At 48.7% G+C, this 23,210-nt stretch overlaps 2 protein-coding genes and 1 long non-coding RNA gene across 9 annotated transcripts in view; 1 reads left to right on the top strand and 2 right to left on the bottom strand.

Annotated features, from left to right (window-relative positions):
* Positions 1 to 7,396, bottom strand: part of AFAP1L1 (actin filament associated protein 1 like 1) — a 58,109-nt gene extending 50,713 nt beyond the window's left edge. Inside the window, exon 1 of the mRNA XM_045079557.1 lies at positions 7,059 to 7,396. Within this exon, the coding sequence (XP_044935492.1) occupies positions 7,059 to 7,074 (16 nt within the window). The 5' untranslated portion in view covers positions 7,075 to 7,396. The remainder of the gene's footprint in view (positions 1 to 7,058) is intronic.
* On the top strand, positions 7,237 to 17,653 carry LOC106004790. Its single transcript, XR_001177838.2, has 5 exons — positions 7,237 to 7,792; positions 11,752 to 11,842; positions 13,377 to 13,453; positions 17,359 to 17,444; positions 17,564 to 17,653. It is a non-coding gene; the product is annotated as an uncharacterized LOC106004790 (long non-coding RNA).
* A 37-nt stretch (positions 17,654 to 17,690) lies between these two features.
* The window catches only part of ABLIM3 (actin binding LIM protein family member 3), a 109,962-nt gene continuing 104,442 nt past the window's right edge, over positions 17,691 to 23,210 (bottom strand). For all 7 annotated transcript variants that reach the window (XM_004737874.3, XM_013051174.2, XM_013051178.2 and 4 more), the window contains one exon: positions 17,691 to 19,829. In XM_004737874.3, the coding sequence (XP_004737931.1) occupies positions 19,716 to 19,829 (114 nt within the window). In that variant the 3' untranslated portion in view covers positions 17,691 to 19,715. The remainder of the gene's footprint in view (positions 19,830 to 23,210) is intronic.

Genomic DNA, 23,210 nt, shown 5'->3' with positions numbered 1-23,210 from the left:
ACAGTGAGCTCATCAGACTCACCTGGGAGCTGTGCAAACTCACACAAACCCAAGCCTCACTCCAGACCCACTGATCAGATCTCTGGGGGCTTATTTTCAGTGGGCCCCACGGGAGGGGATTCTGATCCCAGCTGGGGTCAGACAAACCGAGAGCGGTCCTCGGGGCAGGCTGGAGAAGGTGAGAGCAGAAACAGGAAGCTCTCATGCGGTGGAGGAGAAGAAGCCATAGACATTTTTCAAGAAGAGTCAACAGGATTTAAGGTCTTCTTGGATGAAGGATGAAAGCAAAGGAAGCAATGAGTAACGATGAAGCCTCCGTTTCTGCGTCCCTAAGGTGAGACTCATTGAAATGGAGAATCCTGGAGTTGAAAGTGGTCATATCCAACTTCTATGTTATAAATTTTGTATTTTTTCATTCATTTACTCAGCATCTCAACAGAGGCTTTTCGAGCATTTACTACGTGCCAAGCATGAACTCTGGGTGCTAGGGAAAGAGCTGTGAACACAGGTAAGAGGGGCCCTGCCCCCACAGAGCTCACGTTCACAGCTAATTCAATCCCACGACTGATTCTAATTATGAAAATAGCAGCCAAGGAGGAAGGAGGGCCCCTGCCTGGGAGATTGGGATAGATGGCCTTGAGGAAGTCAGGTTTGAGCAGACAGCAAAGGATGAGCAGGACTGAGCAGGCAGAGCTACAAAGCCCAGTGTGTGGAGACCCCGCAGCCAGAGATGGACAGGGCACAAAGCAAGCAGGTGACAGACACGGCAGCATCCTGAGGACCGTCATGGAGATTTTCGTTTATATCTTAAAAACACTGAGAATCCAGTGAGAAGGATTGAAACGTGATCGGATCTATAGTTTAAATGACTGTCTTTAATGGCATCAGGTCCTCTCCTTTCTGAATTCAATCCTTGAGTGTAATTTATAAGACCCATTAAAAGTTATGATAAAGTGCAGTTTATTCTTTATTAATTTTTTTATTTTTAAAAGACTTTATTTACTTATTTGACAGACAAAGATCACAAGTAGGCAGAGAGGCAGGCAGAGAGAGAGGGGGAAGCAGGCTCCCTGCTGAGCAGAGAGCCCAATGTGGGGTTTGATCCCAGGACCCTGATGAAGGCAGAGGCTTAACCCACTGAGCCACCCAGGTGCCTTGACAAAGTGTGGTTTAAATAAAAGGTGGATACTTCAGGCGGAAGTCCCATTCTCTACAGTTCACAAAGGGGCCATGCCTAGAGAAGTCACTTGAATATTAGGTGACGGTTGTTTTTTTTTTTTTTTAAGATTTTATTTATTTGTCAGAGAGAGGAAGAGAGAGCGAGCACAGGCAGACAGAATGGCAGGCAGAGGCAGAGGGAGAAGCAGGCTCCCTGCCGAGCAAGGAGCCCGATGTGGGACTCAATCCCAGGACGCTGGGATCATGACCTGAGCTGAAGGCAGCTGCTTAACCAACTGAGCCACCCAGGCGTCCTGGTGACGGCTGTTCTTAGTTTATATGTTACTATGGTCCCCATAGGAAGCATTCCGTGATTCCCTGATCTGTGGCCACTCAGCCTCTGCTTCCTATGTCCCTGGCCAACTTCAGTTCTCGTAGCGGATAATTCTCATTTATGTGCTTCTCCTAGATCAAGCCCAAACCAGCCTCTCTTTGAGCTCCTGTACAGCCTTCTGGAGGGTGGTTCTATTATCTCTTCTACCGGACTGATCCTGTGTCCCCCTTTCAAATCGGTCTTGTTCACAAACAGCCCCATTTCCTCCAATATCTCCTCACGTGGTTGTGTTGTTAACAGAAAAAGAGAAACAGGAAAGGTGATCTGATTTGGTGGTGAATAAGAGGAGTTCAAAACCGGGTCACTTGGAGGTCGAGATGACTTCTGGATGGAAATGCACCATAGGCAGGAGGTAAATAATGCAGGATTGGACCCAACTCATGGCTGAAGATGGACCCTGAGCATCACCCGGGAGGAGGTGTGGCTCTCTACACAAGGGAGTATAGGGAGAGAGCTGAGAGTGTGGGGAGGGAGGGGCAAGGGTCTTTAAAGAAGAAAAAGCAAGTGAGCCAGAGGGCAACACGGAGAATAGCAATTCGTGAGCACCTGCCATGGGCCGGGTGCTGGGCACTGTGCAAATAATACCACGGTCCAGTTTCCCAGTTCTGGGTGTCATTCTTCCAGCTTTGCAGACTGAGGCGACAAGGCTTAGTTGGTTAACTTGCCTGAGGGGTGGAGAAGTCCAGAGGCTGTGAGCACTGATAGCAGTGGGATTGAGGGACAGGAAGAGACGCAAGAGACACTAGGAGGGTTGGAGCAGTGGTTATTTAATGGAGACTTACTTGATTCCAAAATGCATGCTTTCTTCATCTCCACCAAGTAGCAGAATACATTTAGAGGAGTCCATAGTGGGTCAATAACACTACAGAGAAGTCCAGGGGATGGGACTCAGATGAAACAACATGGAACGATTTGTGACCCAGAAGAGCGGTCTTTCTGCAGAAGGTGTGATTGGAAGGGAGAGGGCAGGCAGCACACAGGGTGTGGGGGACGGGGCTGGAGGCTGACATGCTGACTGTGTACTTGAGAAGTTTGGCCGGGAAAGGAAGGAGGAAAACACTTAGGGGTAGATGGCGTGTGTGCATGTGCGCGCGTGGGCAGGGAGTTTAATTTTTTGTTCAGTTGCATGTTTTTTTTTAGAAGGGTAAGAGAAGTATGAGAAGCGGATGGTATCCAAACACAGGATTGTTTTTCCCAAGCAAAGATCAGAATGGAGTAATGATAGGCTTCTGGCAGAGGTTAGGGAGGGAGGAACTTACTTGGCAGGGTTCTCACCCATGTGAGAAGGGGGGTTTGAAACTGATATTTGAGGGAGAGGCAGAAAAAACCTTGACTACAATGGAGAAGCCAAACACCATGGAGGCTGAGTGGGATAAGGACATGGAAGCAGTGCCCAATGATAGCAGAATCCTCTACATGGAAGAGAGTAAGTTCAAATCTCATGGCCCCATGGGACCACATACACTCATTGCCAAGAGTGGCTGAAATCCAAGCAACTGTATTTGATAAATATAATAGCTATCCCTCCTGAATGTTTCTTAAGAGCTAGCCTACATGTATTACCCTTCCCTATGACACTGCAAATGAAATGAAACTGAAGGTCAGAGAAATTTATTTATCTAACTCATACAAGATCATACAGCTTGAAAGTTGCAGCGCAAACTCAAACCCTTGGGGCATCTGGTTGTTCAGTTGGTAGAGCATGCAACTCTTGATCCCAAGGTCATGAGTTCAAGCCCCACATTGGGCATGGAACCTACTTAACAAACCAAAACACCTCAAACCCACATTTATCCATTCTCTGAACCATTTCAGCTTTACTGAGTCTCCAGGCTGACAAAGAGGATGTCGCAAAACCTATTTGGATGGAAAAGATTAATATGGTTGAGTATTCCTTTCAGAAGGCCAGTAATGGACAGGAGTAGACAATGAACTTGCATGTCAGGGAAGAGGTATGTCTGAACGGCAATTCATGGCCTTCGTGGTGGAAGTTGGGTGGTGAGTCACCGTGGAGAGCTCATTCTAGGAGCAGCTACAGGTTGCTTGGCCCATGAAAGCTGGATAAGGAAGATGTGGCTTTCCTAATATATATCTCAAAGCTGGTCCAACAGTGGAATGATAGTTAGAATGGGTTCTTCTACCATCTCTTGAACAATAAAAATCTCATTTAATGAAAGGCAGAGTTTCAGATTATTCCTTGAGTTGCCCAGAAGACAACCTGCTCTCCCAAAGAATACAGACTGCAAAAGAAATTCCCATCTTGGGTTGAATTCAGCTTGATGAAAAAGAACTAGTTGTGAAGTGGAAAGGAAAAGAACCTTGGGGGAAATCAGTGACTTCCATGAGGCAGGCAGATCAGACAACACCTTGGACATTAAGAAGGCAAATGACAAAATCAGGAAAATATTAGACCAAAGTCTTCAAAGAGAGAATGACTTGAGAAGACTGGGAAGTTTGCAGAGGCAAACTTACATAAAGAAACAGCCAGTCAGTAGGCAGGAATAAATAGGATAAATAAGGGAAAGTGGAGACATTGGCATGTGTATTAATATTTTATCAGTCACTCAGCGATGTCAGTTGGATGGTGGTGCAATTACTGAAGGTCAGAGATGGATTTTCAAGAGATAAGCAGCACAAAGGAGCTCCAGGACACAGAGTAGGTAGGTTATGACACAGGCCCTGTCCTTGATGTGCACAAAACTGTCTAGCTCAGTTCTTAAAACAGAGTAGGGACTCAAAAATCTGTCATCAGAGTCAGACTAGCTTGTGGAAGGACCAAGTGAAGCTTTATAAAGCAATTTTATTATGCAGAGTCTAATGAAAAAAGACTGTAATTACAATAGCATTTATTGAGTGGGTCCAACATGCTAGGCATTGGTTGGAGTATCTTCCATGCATTTAATATTTACAACAACCCCAAGAAATAGCTATTATCAGTATCCATATATATATTTTTTTAGCCTCCTATGAAGACAGAGAGTTAGTTAATTTGTCCTGTGGAAGGTGGTGTCTATGGACATCAGTCTATGATTCTCTTTGTATGATGTTCATGAATCGGGAATTCCTACTGGAAGAGATTTCATTATAAGCGGTTTCTCTGTTCTGGTGTCCTACAAATCTTGCTCTACTCACAGAAAGACACACATTGTGTTAGTAGAGAAATCCTAATTCCCAGGTTTGTTTTCATTCTCAAGGCGGTTGACTTTGGTGCTGAGCTTTTGTGTTGTCATGGCTGCTGAAGATCTGAGCAGCACAGGTGAGGTGTGGAAGAGGCCCCTGGAGCTGGCAGGAAGACGTGGCATCCAAGCCTGGCTCCAGGGCTTGGGCAGGTCACCTGCCACCGTGGAGGCAATCAGCAGTAAGCTGAAGATCGACTTTGGTTCAAACCTAGCTCTGTCCCTTACACAGCAAGTGATTGGGCAAGTTCATGTCAATGACCCAACCTTGCTGCTCTGGACAGGAGTGTATCCCCCTCTACTCCCCCCTCCCCCCCCAATCCATATGTTGAAGCCCCAACCTTCCAATATGACTGTATTTGGAGACAGGGCCTTTAGGGAGGTAATTAAGGCAAAATGAGATCATAAGGGGTGGGCCTGATAGGACTGATGTCCTTACAGGAGCAGGAAGAGAGATCCACTCCCTGCCTTCCAGAAGCTTCCATCTGGGCAGGGAAGGTAGGCACAAAGCATACAGCCCGAGAACTAACTCTTAGAGTAACAGCATAATGAGATAAGAGTTGCGAAGGAGAGAAGGAGAAGGAGAGTAGGTGGGGAGAGCCTGCAGCATGGGAGAGAGTTCTAGAACATTCTGAGTACTAACAGAGCCCCAGGAAGTCCAGCTTCCGAGCAGTAGTGCTCTGGAGACAGCCTTCTTAAGTGAGGTGTCAGTTACTAAGCATTTAAAGCTAACTGAATTATTGTCACCCTTGGTCAGTCTAAGGACGACATAGTCCTCCCACAATTCTGAGCAGACTAGATAGGGATTTTTGTACTGGGGACCAGACAGGGTGATATGTGACAACTTTCTCTATCTCCGGGGTGGGGGTGGGGGCTCTTTGGTTTAGATGTACCACGTGGGAGGTGGGAAGGGAGGGCTGAGGGACATTAGAGGTGCCTCTTCTCTCTACTTTTCCTCCCCGGTGAGTGTGTATACTCTCTGTAAACCTATCCAGGAGTCGGCTAACAGGTGAGCACTGCTTTTGGGATCACAATCTCTGTCTCCAAAACGCGGATCAGAAGCCCCGCCCATTTCCTGCATGCCCTTCCAAGCATGAAAGGAGGTGTAGCGGTATTTTGTGCTGAGAGCAGGTGGGTGGAAAGGTTTTCCCCAGCATCTTGAACTGGAAGCTGCTGGGGTTTCCTAGAGCCCCTGGGAAGTCCTTAAGACTGGCTGTCCTGTACTGGGAGTGCAGGCCAGCTTATCAGGAAACCTCACGCACTCATCCCTGACCCTAGTGCTCTCCTAACCGCTTCCACACCCACCCGGTCACTCTTCCCGCCCCCCACTCCCTGCCTTGGGGGCCTCAGCACAGAAAACAAACAGATGGATGAAAGGTGTGAGATTATTAAGGAGGTAGAGGAATTTTCCATTAATAATAACAACAACAACAATAATAATGCTTCTCATGTCGGCACAGCATTGACCAGTTTACCAAGCGCATTCCCTCCTGTGATCACTCAGCCTGGCAGAGGTGGGTGGCTGGAACCCTGGCGTTCCGATCCCCAGCGTTCGACACTGCCCCCATATCCAAGCAGGCCACTACTTCTTCGCAGACACATGTCTTTGAAGAGTCTAGGCCTTTTCTTGGGCAGGGCACCCCTCAAGGGCTGCTAACTTTTCTCACGTCAATGTACACACGCTCTCTCCAATCTCTGAAACTTTTATCAAACAAACTCAATTCCTGAAAAAGGGTGGGAGCCAGAAGGGGCCTTGCAGAGACCACAATGTAACTTTGTCACTAGTCCAGAGAGGTAGAAGGATTGGGTGAAGGTCACACAGCCTGGCAAAGGCAGAGTCCGGGCTCAGATACCCACGCGCACAGAGGCAGGCTCGCCTGTCCCTGCTCTCAATGCCTTAGGCAGCCGTAAACTCCGGTCTCCAGGGGCGTCTCTTGGTGGGGGGGCACGGTGGGGGAGTTTTGGGAGTGTACCTGCCAACCCCATCTTACCCTTCCAGAGGGGAATGGGGTGGGAGGAGCTCGCTGTCCTCAGGAATCCCGTGGGGGCATTCTCTAATGGAGTTGACTCTGAGTGTAGGAAACTGGTCTTACACACAGGATGCCACTCCGACCCGGGACGCGAGGGACTTATCTACACCCGTGCTGCCCCGGCGGAAGGAGGCACCTGTCCACTCTGCCCCGGGCCTCCCACCCCCGACCCCGCGCCGGCTCCGACCCCTCCTCCGCCCCCCACCCCTCTACCACCTCCTCCTCCCCTCGGGCCCCTGGATTGCCGTTCTCCTCCCCGCCCCGCGCGGCAGCCAATGCGGCTGCCGCGGCTCCTCTTACCCCGGCCTCGGTCCATGGCGCCGGCGGCGGTCCCCGGGCGCGCCGAGCAGGGCGCAGCTGCTCGGTTGGGGCTGGTAGCGGCCGGCGCTGCGCTCTCCGGTCCGGCCCCGCGGGAGCGCCCTCCGCGCACGTCCCCTCCCCCAGACAGGATGCCCGCCCGGCGCCCCCCCGCCCGCGCGCGCCCGCCCGCGCCCGCCCTCACGCCGCTCCCGGAATAGACCCGGAGCACGCCTCGCCCCCTGGTCGGGGGGCCGGCCGGTGTCCCGGGTCCCGCACACACCCACGCCACGCCCTGCCTCGCGCACGCCCCCGCGCCCCTCCCGCGGTGGGCCGGGGAGCCACTGCCAGGTTCACGAGCTCTCTCTCCGGAGCGGCCCACCCCTGCCCGGCCCGCGCGGTCTTGCGCTCTGCTTGCGCTGGGCTGCGGATGGGGGGGCTTACTGTCTGTCGCACCTTCCATCCCATTCCATCCGCAGACTGCCCAGACTGTTAGAACTTGTCCCCCGTCCCTCCACCCCCAGGGGAATCAAAACCTCTCCTTGCAGCTGCCCCTCATTTCCTGACTCTGGGTTTATGGTCTCTACTCGACAGGTCTTACTTGAGCGCTTTCTAGTGCTGATAGTGGACAGGGCACTAGGCGGGTGCAGCGTCAATAATGGTGTGAGAGAAGAGCGGAATAATAAAGATCTGCAAAAAGGAAGATCGCCAAAGACAAGGACAGAGACGATTAAAAGGTGGGCAGAGCTTGGGATATTTCCAACTTCTGGAACTTTTGTGTATTAACGGTGAAGAAATATCAAAACGGAGGGGTACAGCCGTGTGGAAGTGAATGCGTTCAGCACACTTTTGTATGCTAGTGCAATATAAGTGTGCTCTTTCCAAAAATTATTGGAGCATATAGAATAAATACTGCTGTGGCCAGTGTGGCTGGGCCAGGAGTGGGATTTAAGTTTAAGTGTGTATGAAGAATGTCGACTTCTTTCATCCTATTAGTGTTATCTCTGTGAAAGCAGGTACAACTCATTTACAGACTATATCAAATGTCTAAATTGAAGACCTTTTATAATGTGAAGTCCAAGCCCAGTTGTCCTCCTAGACAACCTTCCTCCCCAAGATGGGCCAAGTCTTCTGTTTTCAGTTTTGATTAGGGAACTCCTTTGACTTAGAACTTCCTGGCATTGGGAATGCCTTTGCAGAGGCAGACAGAGGAGGAACAGCTTGGGAAAGAGAATCCTGCAACTTCCTGGCCTGGGTGTCTTTTCTCCATGGCTTTTATGGGCAAGTTGTAATTAATGCTGTCTTCAAGAAATTGTGTGTGTTGTCTGTAGTGTGTATGTGTGAACATGCAGAGGAAATGTGGTGTACTGAATAAAACAATAGGATTTGAGTCTGAAAACTTGTGTGTGAGGTCTTGCTCTATAAAGTGCGTAAGCCTGGCTTGCTCATTTGTGCTTGGGGAGACCTCTTATTGACCTCGTAGGGCTGTTGAGAGGGCAGATGAAATGATGATACAAACCCACTTTATAAACCATAAATAGCTATAAAAATGTGAGCCATTATTATTTTCCAAGTTCCTCTTTGTTCCTGCCTACTTTTCCAATTTGAAAAGGTCAGTTTAAATTCTAAAGCAGACAACCGACAATTTACAAGTGGATTAAGTTCCCTAAGTTCACTGTTGGAACTCTGAAACCCTTGAAAACAAGGCTGTAAATGGCAGTTAAGTTCCTAGGCCAGCCCATTAATACTTTTAAAAACACAATATTTCACTTGAAAGAATAAAATAATATAAGATATAACAATTGGCAAGAGAGATGGAGTCTGGTAGATTTTTAAAAGAAATTTCAGACACTTTCAAGGACCTTGGAGGTTCCTCAGAGAATTGGGACAGAAAAGTAAAAAGAGATAAGGATAACTTATATGGATCTGTGGAATAATTTATGGAGTAGGATTAACTGAGCTGTGAACTGGAGAAAATGTATAGGTGGAGGAACACAGTTCATGTGCAGTTCTGCTAAGGAGTAAGGAAAAGAATGGTCTGTGGAGGAGGGTGGTTCTGGTTTAGATAATTACTCATAATGCCCACTGGGTGGCACTGTTGACTAAGTTGACTACAGCTTGGTTGCAGTCAGGATGATGGAATGAGAAATCCTGTTTTGGGTTCCCCAGGCAAGGAATGACTATATACATACATATATATATATACTATATACATACATATATATATATATATATTCCTAAGTGAACTGATGAAACGTGGTGTTGTTTTTATGGTGATGACAGACCCCATTAAATTAAAGGGACAGAGAAAAATATATATATATATTTCTAACATATATATATTTCTAATATATATATATTTTTCTCCCATTAAATTAAAGGGACAGAGAAAAAATATATATATATTAGAAAAATATATATATATAACATATATATAATATATATATATATAACATATATATATATTTCTAATATATATATTTTTCTCTGTCATCACCATAAAAACAATACCACGTTTCATCAGTTCACTTAGGAATATGTGTTGCTTTCTGGGCAAGTTCTTTTAGGGAGAATTAACACGAAGTAGGAAGGGGCTCTATCCTCAAGGAATCTACAGTCCCGTAGAGGAGATAAATATGTACAAAATGAATGAGCAACAGATTATTATGTGAAAAGGGCCAGAGGAGAGATAAAGTGCTCTTCAAGTTCATCAAGACAAGGTGAGGACTTCTTGCTAATTATGGAGGCAGCGCTGGATGGCTGATATTTGGGTGAGCCCACAGTGGGGGATTACATGACAGGCAGAGCAAACAGTAGGAGCAGAGCCACAGAGATGGAAGATAGCAAGACGTGCCTGCAAAGCCGTTTGGTTTGTCGTGATTGGGGGGTGTGGGGTGGTAAGTGCCGGTGAAGGACTGGGACGGAGGTTGTAGATGCTCTGTTTCCTCCTTCCCTTCCCATGTCTCTGCATGACTGCGACCCTCAGAGAGGATTTTTTTTTTCTCTCTGTACTAGATTTGTCTGGTGCTGTCTAAAGCGTTCTGTGTGGAGAGCTCCAGGCTCTGTAAAAAGATATCAAATTTGATCCTGGGAACAATAGCAGGAAGAAAGCTTTCAACTCCCCCATGCTCCCAGTCTTATGAAAACAAATGATACTCCCCAGTCTCATTCTCAGCTTATCAGGTGGAGCTGGGAAGACCTGGGAATGAAAAATTTGGAGGCTAAAGATTCTGCGTCCCAGCAAAAGAAACATACTCTCACCTTCTACCCTGTCACCTTGCCTCTAGGTCTGTTTGCACCACGGATACCAAAGTGAATGTTCCACGACTCCAATCAGATCCCCTGTAAAAAGATGTGTTGGCCCCCTCTGCCCTCAGTGTAGACACAAGTTCCTTATTTTGGTGTTCTGGGTGCCTTCTTCACGGACCCCCTTTTTCATTACAGAGAAGCAGCTCAGGAGACCCTGGGAAGAGTCAGAAAAACCACAGGTCGGGTGTTCAGACCTGGGTTCTTAAACCGACTCTGTTGCTCTGTGCATCTCAGTTCTTGGTTGGGTCACCAATGTTTCATTTCCTTCTTGCTTCTCTCTTTGCCTCTTCCTGGTCCCCCAGATTGCAAGCAGCACGAGGATGGGTGCTGTGTTTTATTTCCCACTAAACCCCTACAGCCTAGTGCAGTTCTTGGCACCTAGTGAGTGATAGTAAGTACTGGCAAGTGAGTCCGTGAGTAATTGCTCAAGGGCTCCTGGGCTTCCTTGAATGCACACGTCCTGGAGGGTGCTTTTGATCCTCTGGGAGTGTTTGTTTGCTCACTTATTTGCAGGGGGAGATGAGATCGCAGTGAGGTGTTCTGCAAGCCCTTGGTCTCTGCGTCCCTGCCTTACTGCGTGCTGCTGGAGGCAGGCAGCCCAGCCCACTGAGCTTCTCCTGGGCCTGGGGCCCCTCTCCCCAGCTCCTTTGTGCAGAGTGAGCCACAGAGCCCCCTGCTCGAGTGTCTGCCCAGGGCTGGTGGCTGGATGAAAACTTCTCTTGTTCCACTCGGCACAATGTTGCCATTATGGCCCCTACCCAGGGAAATGACACATGTCTGCTGGTCCACCCCGGGCCCCGGGCCCCGGAAAGCAGATAGAGATCTGGGTGGTGGCTGTTGCGAGAAAGAGAAGGAGTTTCATGGCTAAAAATCCCTCCTTCCGTCACACATTCTGGTTCCCGTTCCCTGGAACCGGTTTCCTACCTGTACCCGGGCCACCAGGTTCGGCTTCAGTGGTGAACAGAGCCCAGTGCTCTGGCTATGTTTGGAGGAAAAGAGCTTTTGTTTTTATGCCCAAAGGCTGAGTGAAACCTGTCCCCTCTCTCCAGGTCCTTTCTTAAAAACAAGAGCTCTCTTGGCTCCATTTGTGAGGTTCCCATCCTGAAAAGCCTGAAAGGCCAGCCCGGGGACAGGCATGTGTGAGGGGTCGGGGGAGCGCTGGGTCCATGGCCAAGGAGAGCCCTGTTGTGCTTTCAGAAGGGCCAATAGCCAGCTGTGTGGGCCAGTGTGGCCAGCAGGAACATGGGTCCCAAGAGGCCACCCTTTTAAACCTTTCTGGAAAACCCAGAAATCCAGATTTTAGTGTAAAATCTCTTGATTTAAAAAGGTTGGTAATGAATTACAGTTGCTTGAAAACATTGTGAGCTGGTCTTCATGGCGCCCACAGCTACCTTTGTGGAACCTCGAGGCAGAGTATGGCTTCATGAAGACTTCCAGGGAGTCTGTCCAGCTGGGTGCGTCCACCCCGACGGCCCAAGGTAAGGCCCAGCCCCTAACACTGCCGCAGGGGCTGCCTCTATTCTGAAAGGCTGCCCTGTGTGCCCCATCTTCACATCCATGCTGCAAGATGAGACCAGGCTGCAGAAGTCCAAAGGGAATTTCTGAATCCTGGAAATCCAGAAAAACTTTAGAGCAGAGAGGAACCAGAAATGTTAGCTGAGATGGTCTCTTCGTTGGTCAGTTACGGAAACTACAACCCAAAGCACACAAGGCCCAAGAGGCAGGTCCAGGGGTGGTGCCCAGGACTCCAGACGTGATGTCACGGGAGCCACATTCCTGCCTCCATAACGTCATTCTCTGCCATTTGTGGGACACACTGGGGAAGAGCAAGATCCAAGACACAATCTTCAACCTCTCTGAACCCTCATGGCTCATCGAAAAGTTGGGGGCTAACAATAGCTTCCTCATGGGGCTTGTGAACCTGTGTACGTAACGTGCTTGGTGCCTGGCCTGGCCCAGAGAAGTGTCCTCCAAATTCAGCTCTCACTCTGTTGAGGGAGGGATTTGTTGTACAGTGGCCAAATCATGGGCTTCAGGGTGAGACATCCCTGAGTTCAGGTTCAGGCTTTGCGATGTACAGTTGTGAAACCTTGAGAGAGTTACTTATCTAGAGCTCAATTTCCTCATCTGTAACAGGAGGGTAAAAGAAGTAGCCAGAAGCTTAAATGAGATAAGTCAGGGGCCCAATCCGGTGCCTGCCCCATTGTCAGTGTGAGTTATTCTTGTAATCAACATGGGTTTCCTCTGCAGAGGTGGTCAGATGCTGCTGGAAATCGAGGGGATACTGAAATCACAGCCACATGCCCAGGCTGCCCCCTGCAGGGGGTCTAATGTAAATCAAAACATTGGAAAAGAGATCCTGCCAGATTTTTTGCCTTCCCTGCAAGAACACCTCGTATTCTTTTTTTTTTTTTTTTAATTTGTTTGGCAGGCAGAGAGAGAGGGGGATGCAGGCTCCCCGCTGAGCAGAGAGCCCAATTCGGGGCTCGATCCCAGGACTCTGGGATCATGACCTGAGCTGAAGGCAGAGGCTCTAACCCACTGAGCCACCCAACTACCCCAACACCTTGTATTCTTAAATAGAAGGCTAACAGAGCTTCCAGCTACTGTTACACACAGTAGAATTTTGTGTGTATATTTTTAAAAAGGTAAACAGTGTGCTATTTTGTTCAAAGGACAAATTGCTCAGGACAGTTTCTCTTGGTCCAGGTGAGTAAAGACCCTGTCTCTGAGTTAGACGGACAATACATTCTTTATCCACAAGAAGGTGTGGGAGACTTCACTTGAGACTCCCCTGTGAGGGTTAATTTCCTCTAGGAGCCGGCGTACTGGTCACAACTGCTCTGGTGGCAAGTGACAGAATCACACCTCAAGCCAGCTTAAACCAAAAAAGGAATTCATTCACTCAGAGGGTAACTGGGGAGCCTAAGGGATGAGGCTGGCAAACAGAGCAGTCTCCACTTTGTCTCCAGCTCCTGACTTGTCCTTCCTCTGCTTCATCTTCGCCTTCAGGTGGTCTGTCCCAGTCTGTGGCAGAGGAGGTCACGCTGCTGAAGGCCTGCCAGTCCTTAGAGGGACAGAGTGCGTTGGTGAGTCAGTCCTCTTTTCCTGCAGTTCCAGAACTGGCCAGAGGGGGCACTGTAGTCCGGGTAAACAACCTGATCTAGGAAAGCGGCAGATGCCCAGCGGTCAGGAGGCCCCTTGCCTCGCAGTCAGGTACAGAACCTGAAGTACACCATTCCACCCTTACCGTCCTGTGAAGTAAGTCCACCCCGGCACAGTGTTGCCATGAACCCTACCCAGGGGTAGGGTTTTTCATTCCTATTTTGCAAGCTGATTTCACGTGGTATATTAGTGTGCTAGGGCTGTCCAAAAAATCCCACAGACTGGAGGAAGGGTGGGGGGCGGGGAGAGGGGCTTAAACCATGGAAATTTATTTTCTCACAGATCTGGAGGCTGGAAGCCCAAGTTCAAGGTGTCCTCCAAGGCCACCCTCCTGCTGCTTCTTCACATGGGCTTTCTGTCACCTGGTGTCTCTGTGTGTCCCAATCTCCTGTTCTTATAGGGTTACCAGGCTAGTTGGAGTAGGGGCTGCCCTAGGCACCTCACGTAAAGGCTCTCCTTCTAAATACAGACACATTTTGAGGTACTGAGTGTTAAGGCTTCAACATAGGAATTTTGGGGTGACACAGGGTAGCCCACAACCCACACACAGTAAATGGGGAGGCTGGGAGTAGCACTCAGGGAGATATGATGTCCCTGCTGAAGCTCATCATGGCACCCACAAAAACAAAGGCTCTACAGCCTGGGGTGGCAGGGAAGGAACTCTATCCAATGAACACTTTTCAAGGTCCGGGGACCTCCTACCTGCCCAACCCCTGGGAAGCAGCCAGCGGTACGAGAGTCTTGGCTGGCTCTCTGAGGTGGGCAGGGGTCAGTCAGACCCTGCTTGATTGTCAAAGTAGCTTGTGGTTTCTTCTCTGTGCAGCATCTTCTGATTGTTTTCCCTTCCGCTCCTTAAAGCCCAGTCAGCCTGAAGACACTGAGGGAATACAAAGCTTCTCCCCTCCCACTTCTGTCAGAGAAATTCCCAAAGTACAGAATTCAGACTCTTGCTGGAAATGTGGGATGGATTTTGGTGTTACACGGGCCACCATATCTGAGGAGTTACCAATTGATTTGCATTTGTGTTAAAAGCGCATCCCTGGTCCTTATAAATCCATACTTTCCCTGATATTGCTTTAAAATAGAGATATCAGGTATGAGTCAATGGAAAGAAAAATATCAGGCAAATAGCCATTAAGACCAGAATCTGATGACAGCTGAGAAGGTTGTGTTTGAGCAACCAAAATTTGGGAAACACTTTTGGTCATGGGCATAGATGTCCCCTTACTTTTGACCTAATTCTTCTGCACACTTGGCCTTAATTTGCCCTGAGGACTAACCGTGTGAGTGTGTGTGTGTGTGTGTGAGAGAGAGAGAGAGAGAGAGAGAGACGGCAAGCCTTTACTCTTTCCCGTCTGTGTTCCTTTGCCCACTATCTTGGATCAGGGCAGGTGAAGAGGGTGTGGGTTCCTGGGGTTGGGGATAATGAGAGGCTGGCCCTCGTCTTCATAGCTTCAGGGTTTTATTTATTGAAAGTCTCACTCCAGGGCTCTTGCATGGGTTGGCAGCAGCTCTTGGCTCAGTATATAAGTAGGTATTTGTCATTGTGGAGGCAAGATTTTGAGCACCTTGAAGTTTGATGTGAAATGAAGCATTTAATGAAGCAACTTAATTCCACATGGGGTATTCACGGAGTTGGCATGGTTCTGTGAAGTTCATTGCTATGGATTTTAGCAAGAAGGCTTTCCCTTCCTTGAACTTCAAGCCCTTCTTCTCCATGTGTGGCTCTGTTCAGTGGCCAGCAGCAGCTGCTGACCCCTTCCGCAGCTAGCCCCACGTTTCTGCTCCAGGGGCCTGGTGAGGATGACGGGCCCCAGTGCAGGCGAGCTGGCTGCTTGTTCTCCTCTGCTCAGATGCTCAGGGAGCCTGCTTCCGCGGCTGCGAAAAGCGGCCATTGTATTGACTTTAAGCTCTCACATTCTGTGATTTCTGCACTCTCCCCCTTATGTTCTGCTTTATTAATGTGAGGTTGCCCCCCAGTGGTTCAAAAAGGTCATGTGCAGGGCGAAAAGGTTCCCTTCTCCAACTTCAGGAAGGCTGGCTCCAAGGTGTTGGCAACTTGTCCATAAAAGGAGGAGGGTTTAGAGCAGCACTTCCCTAACCTCACTATGTGTGTGAATCACCCAGCAGTCTTAGTACAATACAGATGTGGATCGAGTAAGTCAGGGGTGCGGCCTGAGATTCAGCATTTCTCACAAACTCCCAAGGGGACTCCACGGCAGCTGGTTCGGGATCACAGCCAAAGGAACAAGGCTCAGGGCAATTTTTCCTGCATCTGGGGGGTTAGCAACCACAGTGCAATCCAGACAATGTCCACAAAGCCTGATTGAATGAGAGGCATTCAGTCTCCCTGCATGTTCTGGACCCTGCCTCCCTCCTCACTACTTCTCCTCTCCCCCACCCCCGACTTAACTGAGCCAACCAGGCTCCCCTCCCCTCCTCCCTTATTCCAGTCTCATTCTCCCCTTCACTCACTCCTCCCTGTCTTCTCTGGAGGATTCAGTTCCTCAAATACACCAAACTCTCACCAACCACAGTGCCTTTGCACATGCTCTCTCTGGGCTCAGAGTGCCCCCACCCGTACTTTTCCCTTCCATACTTCGTTTTCATCCTTCAGTGAGTATGTGAAGCCTGTCCTTTCTGCTCCCCTCTCTGGTGCTCCATTTGTTGTCTGTGCAGCTGTTATCTTTCTGTGTCATCTCCTTTGCTGTTGCTTACCTACAGTCTGCTCCCTCCTCTAGGCCAGAGCACATACTGCCTTACACCCTGGTGAATCTTCAGTGCTCCTGCCTCCCCCACCAGAGGCTCAGTAAGTATTTGCTGGGTGTGTGTGTAGGCAGGGAGCAAAGGAGCATTCTTTAGTGTCCTTTTATACATTTGAGCCACCTGGGTGGAGGGGCCATGTTGGGGATAATTCTTAGAAGACTCATATGATGGGAGGTCAGGAAAGGAGATACTTTTAAGCCACATCTCATCTTCAAAGATGTCAGAAGATAAGTGTTTATCTTAGGATAGAAATAGGACATACAGTAGAAATAGAGTAAGTCTCACATTTCTTAGAGTTATGTCCAATGAGTTTGTGAAACTTTGGATTAAACAAAGCTACTATAGAGCTTTGTGGGACATTTTGGCAATGTACATTGTGGGTCTCTAAGGACAGGGACAGTGACTGTGGCAGGGACACTGTGATTCACTTATCCAGAGGCCCTTCCTTGTCTTCCCGTCTCTTTTCTTTCTCTGCACAGCACTTGCCACCCACTATCAAGGCTCAAAATGCCAAATACACAACTTCCCAGCCTTCTGTGCAAGCAAGGGCATGAACCTGTTCTCTAGCTGCGCTGGTACGACCTGAGAAGTCTACTGAGGTCTTCTGGGATAGTTTACTGGTCAAAAGAGACCCATAAAGGGAAATTTCTTTCCTGCATTTTGCTGTGGTGTGAAGACACAATGCCTGGAGCCATGGCACCATTTTTGCAAACATGAGGTGTCCCATCTTGGGACAAAAGCCAAGGATGGGGGAATGGAGAGATATGGAGAGCCTGGGCCCCCAATGGCATCCCTGAACTCCTGAATTGATTAGCCCTGCACTTGGATTCCCAGTTGTGCAGGACAATATGAACTCTCTTTGTTTAATCACTCTTAAGAAGGTGCTCCTTGCAGCTGATAGCATCCTGACTGCTAAGAGGGGCTAAGCTGGTCTCTCTAAGCCCATACAGGCTAGAGTTGGCTTCTGGCTCCATCATGGTAATTATAAGTTCTCCTGAAAGCTGTTTCCTCATCCGTGAGATACAAAGAATTATTCTTATTTCCTCCCTCTTGGTTGTTACAGATGCTGACATGACACGATGGGTGCCAAGTCTTCAGTGGAGAGCTCGGCACACTGTCAGTACTTAGTAGCAAACTACTGTTATTCTGGTGAGTTTCTGGATCACAGCCATATTTGTTGGCATGTCCTCCACGGTCTTGCAGAACCCTGCGTTCTGCAGGACACACTCTGGGTGATGCTTACCTTGTCACATTTTCTTAATTTACAGAAGAAGAAACTGAGGCCAAGAGAGAGCTGCTCCCTAGACTTTTTTATTCTGGAAAATGTGCATGGTTCAGCCTCTTCCCATATCACGCATTTCCACTCATACCAGAAACAACAGAAGGACACGGGTCTGGGTTGGAATTATGTGCTTTTATGGGAAACAAAAATACCCAACAACAATAACAAAAGCCCTTCATCTTGCCAAGTTCTCAACCGGTGATAATGAGGCAGTTTCAATGATTGCGTCTGGCTGGGGACATTTCTAAAGGGTCAGGACAGTTGAAAGACACTGGCCAAAAGGAGAGTTGCAGAGAGGGTTGATGTTTTAAGTGAGAGAATATTAGACCCCCTTCTGACCCCTCACCCTGTCACCCTTTCAAGTTACAGTCTCCTCTCAGTTTACAGAGATCCTTCCTGAATGTCGCTCAAATGCAATCTCTTCCAGAAAGTTCCTTGGTCTGCACCAACTTGCATCTGCCCTCTCGGTAATCCCACAAACACGTTCTCATGCCATCTCCATCACTTCCTGCCTTACGTCCATCACATGCGAGTCCATGTCCGACGACACCCAGTGCTAGCAGGCGTGCCCCCCAGTCCAGATCCCGTGCTGATCATCTCAGTGTCCCCACCTCCCTCCCCCCTCGGTGCTCAGGATACAGCAGGTGCTCAGCGTTAGCAGGGGCTCAGTGAGGGTTCGCTGGATTGGAGTCAGTTCTCTATTTGCCAGGTCACGACACCAGCCTCTTGAGAGTCATAATGGTTATTTCCACTTCTTCGTCTTCCCTCCGTGACCTCAACATGATCTACATCAAGGCATCTCCAGGGAGGAACAGACCCCACCACACATAGCCAACTGGGGGCCGGGGTTCAAAGGTTTGGGGGAAGGGAGGAGAGAAGTTAAAGTCAAGCTTTCATCGCTGTTCAAGAAGGCCAGAGGGCAGGAAAGGCAGCCGCTGGGGAAATCCAGGGTGGTCATGCGCACTGTTGGCAAATGCTTCATTTTGGAATTCCATAAGCAGCCATTCTTCCAAAGGCTTCCCCTAGGAAACATGGCCAACTTTGCAGTGGGAGCCAATGACTGACTGGTGAGGGACAGCTTCGGTTGCCCTTCTAGCCCAGGGGCCTGCAGATGTAGACCAGGCGGCTTTCTTTGGGACATGGCCTGTATTATGTTTGGAGGGGAGTTAGAGGTTGTCTAGCTGTTCTGTTGGAACTGTGATGGGAAAGTTAGCCCTGTGGTGTGTTGAGTTGTCAGGCACATAGATCGTAGTAAGGCGTAATAATGGGCCTCTCCTCTGAAGGGGGGAAGGGTTAGGAGGTGCTGGGGGCAGTGAGGGTGAGAGGAGGGTTGCAAAAGGTCCTGCAGCTCCAGTTCCAACAGGTGCCCTGCTCCGGCTCCTGTGGCCGGCTCCCACGCTTTCCCTCTCATCTCCACATCGGGGCCAGGCAAAGGGACCAGTTGGAGGTGTTGGAGGGAAGGGAAATGACTTTTCTCCTCCTACCATGTGACTTGGGTTGAAGTTAGGGCCAAGGGCAGGAGGAGGAGGACTGAGAAGCTGCAGAGAGGCCCAGGCCCGAACCACTTCATTTGCTGCTGTAGTGAGTAGATCCAAGGCCCACACAGCTAAGGGCATCACCCCCAGAGGGCACCGAACTCCTAAATGGGGGAGATGGGAGAATTCTTCACGGGCTCTCCATGGTGCTCGGTGACTTTGGGAGATCACTGTGGATCTTCCCGTGGGAGGGCCCCTCTGGGGCCAGTAAGGTGTGGAAACTGCCTGGTCAGCATCCACCCTGGAGACTGGGGAGAGAGCCGAGAAGCAGAGAGAAGAGAGACTTCTTCAGGCACCTCCTTTAGGAAAGAGAGTTGGACCTTGGGGGACTCAGGTTAGGACAGATGTTTCAGTATAAAAAGGATCCCCAGTAAAAGGATGGGAGTCTCCTCAAATCCCTTCCCGAACCCCAGAGCACTTAGAAAAGAGAAAGTAAGGAGCATAAAAATATCTCGATGACGTGGGCTTGCCTGACAGTACAGAAAAGCAAGTCTCATGGCTGGCAGTGTGTCCCATTACACAAGAGAGGATTATACCGAGCTTCAGTATAGAGATTTTACATGTATCTTTATATAAATGCATATATATTTATAGAGCCTCTGCCTAGAACAGCCGGGCTTGCTTCTTCAGTTCATTCCTCTTCCAGAGGGCCAGCCGGTCAAACTCCGAGATGGTCATGCCGAAGACCTGGTAGAACTCCTCCTGCGACAGGTGGCGCTGAAGAGAGGTGGGAGAGCACAGAGAGGGAACAGCGTGAGGACGACAGGTGGAGACTGGGGGCAGGTGCTGGCAGAAGGGGACCTTGGGTGTTTCCTCTGGCTGTGCCGTGCTTGGCACAGACCCGCGGACGCGTGGGATGAGTAGTTGGTGAATGCGAGACTGTGTGCAAAGATGTTTCCCGGGAGGGGCCTCTGTAGCTGGTCTATGGGGGCCTCCCCTGCCCGGACTTAGGTGGGAATTTGGCTTCACCTAAGTGCCTCTCGATGCATCCTGGCGGACCTCACCGGTCCACATCCTAACTTTGGGAGTAAAAGGGGGTGTGGCCACGATTTTAGGGTGTACTTCCTCTTGTTACTATTTTTTACAAATGAGCTGGAAGGTTATTCCTTCCTTTTTCCAGTCAATGAAAAAAAAAACCTGCTGTTCCTACTTTCTACCCACTGAAATGTCCTTTCATATCTATCTTACATGAAAACAAATATACCATATAATGAAACATCGTTCTGCCTTCCTTGGCAGGTTTCCCCCCTCCTTTCTGCCTGTTCTTCCTCCTGCCCTTTCAAACAGTCTTTAAGGTTGATACATTGTCAAAAGCTCTCCCAGTTAGAAATATATGGCACCTGAAATGTGGCAAAATGTTAACAATTCGCATTTAGGCCAAGGGTGGAAGGATGTTCATTTCACTCTTCTTGCAACTTTTCTGGAGGTCTGAAATTCTTCAAAATAAAAATTTAAATTCTGTTTGAAGAGAGATATATAGGGTATATATCCTCCCTGAAAACCTACGGGAATCCCTGAGATGATCTGTTGGTAGCAATCACGTTAGCTCATTGAATATTGAAGGAGATTTCCTGAGAATTAGGTATATGGCCACACCATAATGAGCCAATTCTCTCACCTGTGTGAACTAATATTTTGGTCACATTTCCGGATCTTGAAGCAAAGGTAACTTTGATACTTTTGATAGATATCCTTGGTTGCTGGAGGCTTTGAGCTGGTTTTTCAATACCTGAGAGCGTTTAATAACACCAGCAATTCCTTGCATTGCTTTTCTGCCATGCCCATGACTGTATGGTTGCCCCCATTTTCTCAGTTAAACTTTCCAACCCTTCTGAAAATCGGACATTATTTCTCTCTAATTAAAAGATGAGAAAACCGGAGTGCCTGGGTGGCTCAGTGCGTAAAAGCCTCTGCCTTTGACTTAGGTCATGATCTCAGGGTTCTGGGATCGAGCCCCACATGGGGCTCTCTGCTCAGCAGAGGGCTTGCTTCCCCCTCACTCTATGCCTGCCTCTCTGCCTATTTGTAATCTCTGTCAAATAAATAAATAAAATCCTTAAAAAAAAAGATGAGAAAACCAAAAGTCAAAGAGTTAAAATGACTAACTTAACCAAGAGGGAGGGAAGAAAGGGGCCTGGGTGAGTAGCAGAGCTGAGACCAAAGGCCAGGCCTTCGGCTTGCAAACACAGTGCACTCTGTTTGCCCCCTTGGCCAATCCCATTAAAAATTCATAAGTAAATCTTTCTATTATGAAAAATTTCAAAAATACTCAAAGAGGAGAAAATAGCACAGTGTACACCCATGCCCATTACCCAGATTCAGTAGTTACCAAGAGTCTGTCACATTTCCTTCACCTTTTGTATTTTTCTGAAGTATTTCAAAGCACACTTTAGACATTGTGTGGATTCCTGCCTCTCTAGTGTCCTACATGTCTCCCCCAGAGATAGCAGACCTTACTGGATATTTTCTTAGGTAGACATGAGGGCATGAGCAAACTTAAAAACAACTGACAATAATTCCTCACAATTACCTAATACCTGCTCATAATAAAATGCCTTTCATTGTCTCAAAAATGTCTTTTTATGATTTGGCTGTTTGAATAAGGCTTCAAACAGCATCTACATATCACATTTGGTTGTTGGACCCCTTCAGCCCCTGCCAGGCCAGACAGTGCCTTCCTTCATTCACGCTGTGGCCGTGTCTGTATTTGTCTCGCTTGCTCTCAAGCGAGGGCTGAGAAATGCTGTGGACACGGGCAAGTTCTGTTCTCGGCTCCTTCCACCGTAAAGACTGAGGGTAACTGTCAGTTAGTCTCATCTGTTCTTTTTTTTATTGGAGGGTGATGGGGTTCCTATTGATTCTCTAGGTCATTTTCTCTGCTGTGCCCAAAAATCTTTTTCATGAGTTTTGTTGCCAAGGAATGGCTGACTCAACCTTTGGATGGTGTCCTCACCCTGGAGGAGGCCGGGGCACTTCTGCTCTCCCTCTGTGGAGGGCCACCTGGATCCTCCTTTCTCTTGTGAGTTTAAAGCACCCAATGCCAGCACTTTCCCTTTGACATTCTACACAGACTTGAAAGCATAAAGGTGAAGTACACAGGCTTTAAAGCCAGGCAAATATGGGTGTGTGACCTTGGATAAGTTACTTTACCCCACTGAGCCTCGATTTCCCCTTCCGGAACGTGGGAACATCCTAGCACCTACCTCCTGGATACATCGAGGGTGAATGAGATAGTGCGGGTCATGGACAATGGCCCAGATTCGGGAAGCACTCAGAGGCTGTTCACTCTCACCCCTGTAACGATCTTATGTATCTGTCCCATGGTGGAGTCTGGTCCTCATTTCCTTTGATTTCATTTCCCCCCTCAACCTCTTCCCTGTGCTCACTGACCCAGCCACACTCACCACTTGCTAGGGCCTTCACAGTGGCTGTTCCCTCTGCCTGGGGTGCTCTTCCTCCTTATATAAGCATGGCTAACTCCCTTTCCTATTTTGAGTCTTTGTTTGGTCAGGCAGGGAGATCTGCTCTGACCACCTGATTTGACACGGCCACTTACCTCTCCATCTAACCTCCAATTCTCTGCTCTCCTTTTACTTCTCCCCTCAGCCCTACTAGGTTCCATGTTCTAGAAGATTTGTGTCATTTGGGGTCTGTCTTCTCAAGTGAGAAGGCACCTTACTTTATTCGCTGATGTTCTGTAAGCACCTAGAACAGGACCTGGTCTATATAACAGGCTTCTAATCCATATCTTTTGGGTGAAGACAATCTACACTCTTAGCTCCCTGAGGAGCTCTTCAGTCCCGTCCTTGAGCAGTGTTTGTAGGCGTGTGGTCTCAGCTCAGGCTCCCTGTTAGACATCCCTGGGAGCTTCTGAAAAATACCAGTCAGTGCCTGAGCTCCTTCCCCAGATTGCAGTTTCACTGGTCTAGGCTGAGGCGCAGTACTGGTATTTTTAGGAGGCTTCTGATTCTTAGGGGATGTTACCCTTCCCTGGCCAGAGCTTCTGGGAGTCCTGGAGGATGTAAGAGGGCGATTGGTCCTCCAGAATCAAACAAACAGGTTTCCATCCCTCAATGCAGGTTCCACTGAGCTGCCCTG

The sequence above is a fragment of the Mustela putorius genome, unplaced genomic scaffold (genome assembly GCF_011764305.1).
Source record: "Mustela putorius furo isolate JIRA1106 unplaced genomic scaffold, ASM1176430v1.1 tig00000407_pilon_pilon_pilon, whole genome shotgun sequence".
NCBI classification, from domain to species: Eukaryota; Metazoa; Chordata; class Mammalia; order Carnivora; family Mustelidae; genus Mustela; species Mustela putorius.
This window is presented reverse-complemented; position numbering and strand designations above follow the sequence as displayed.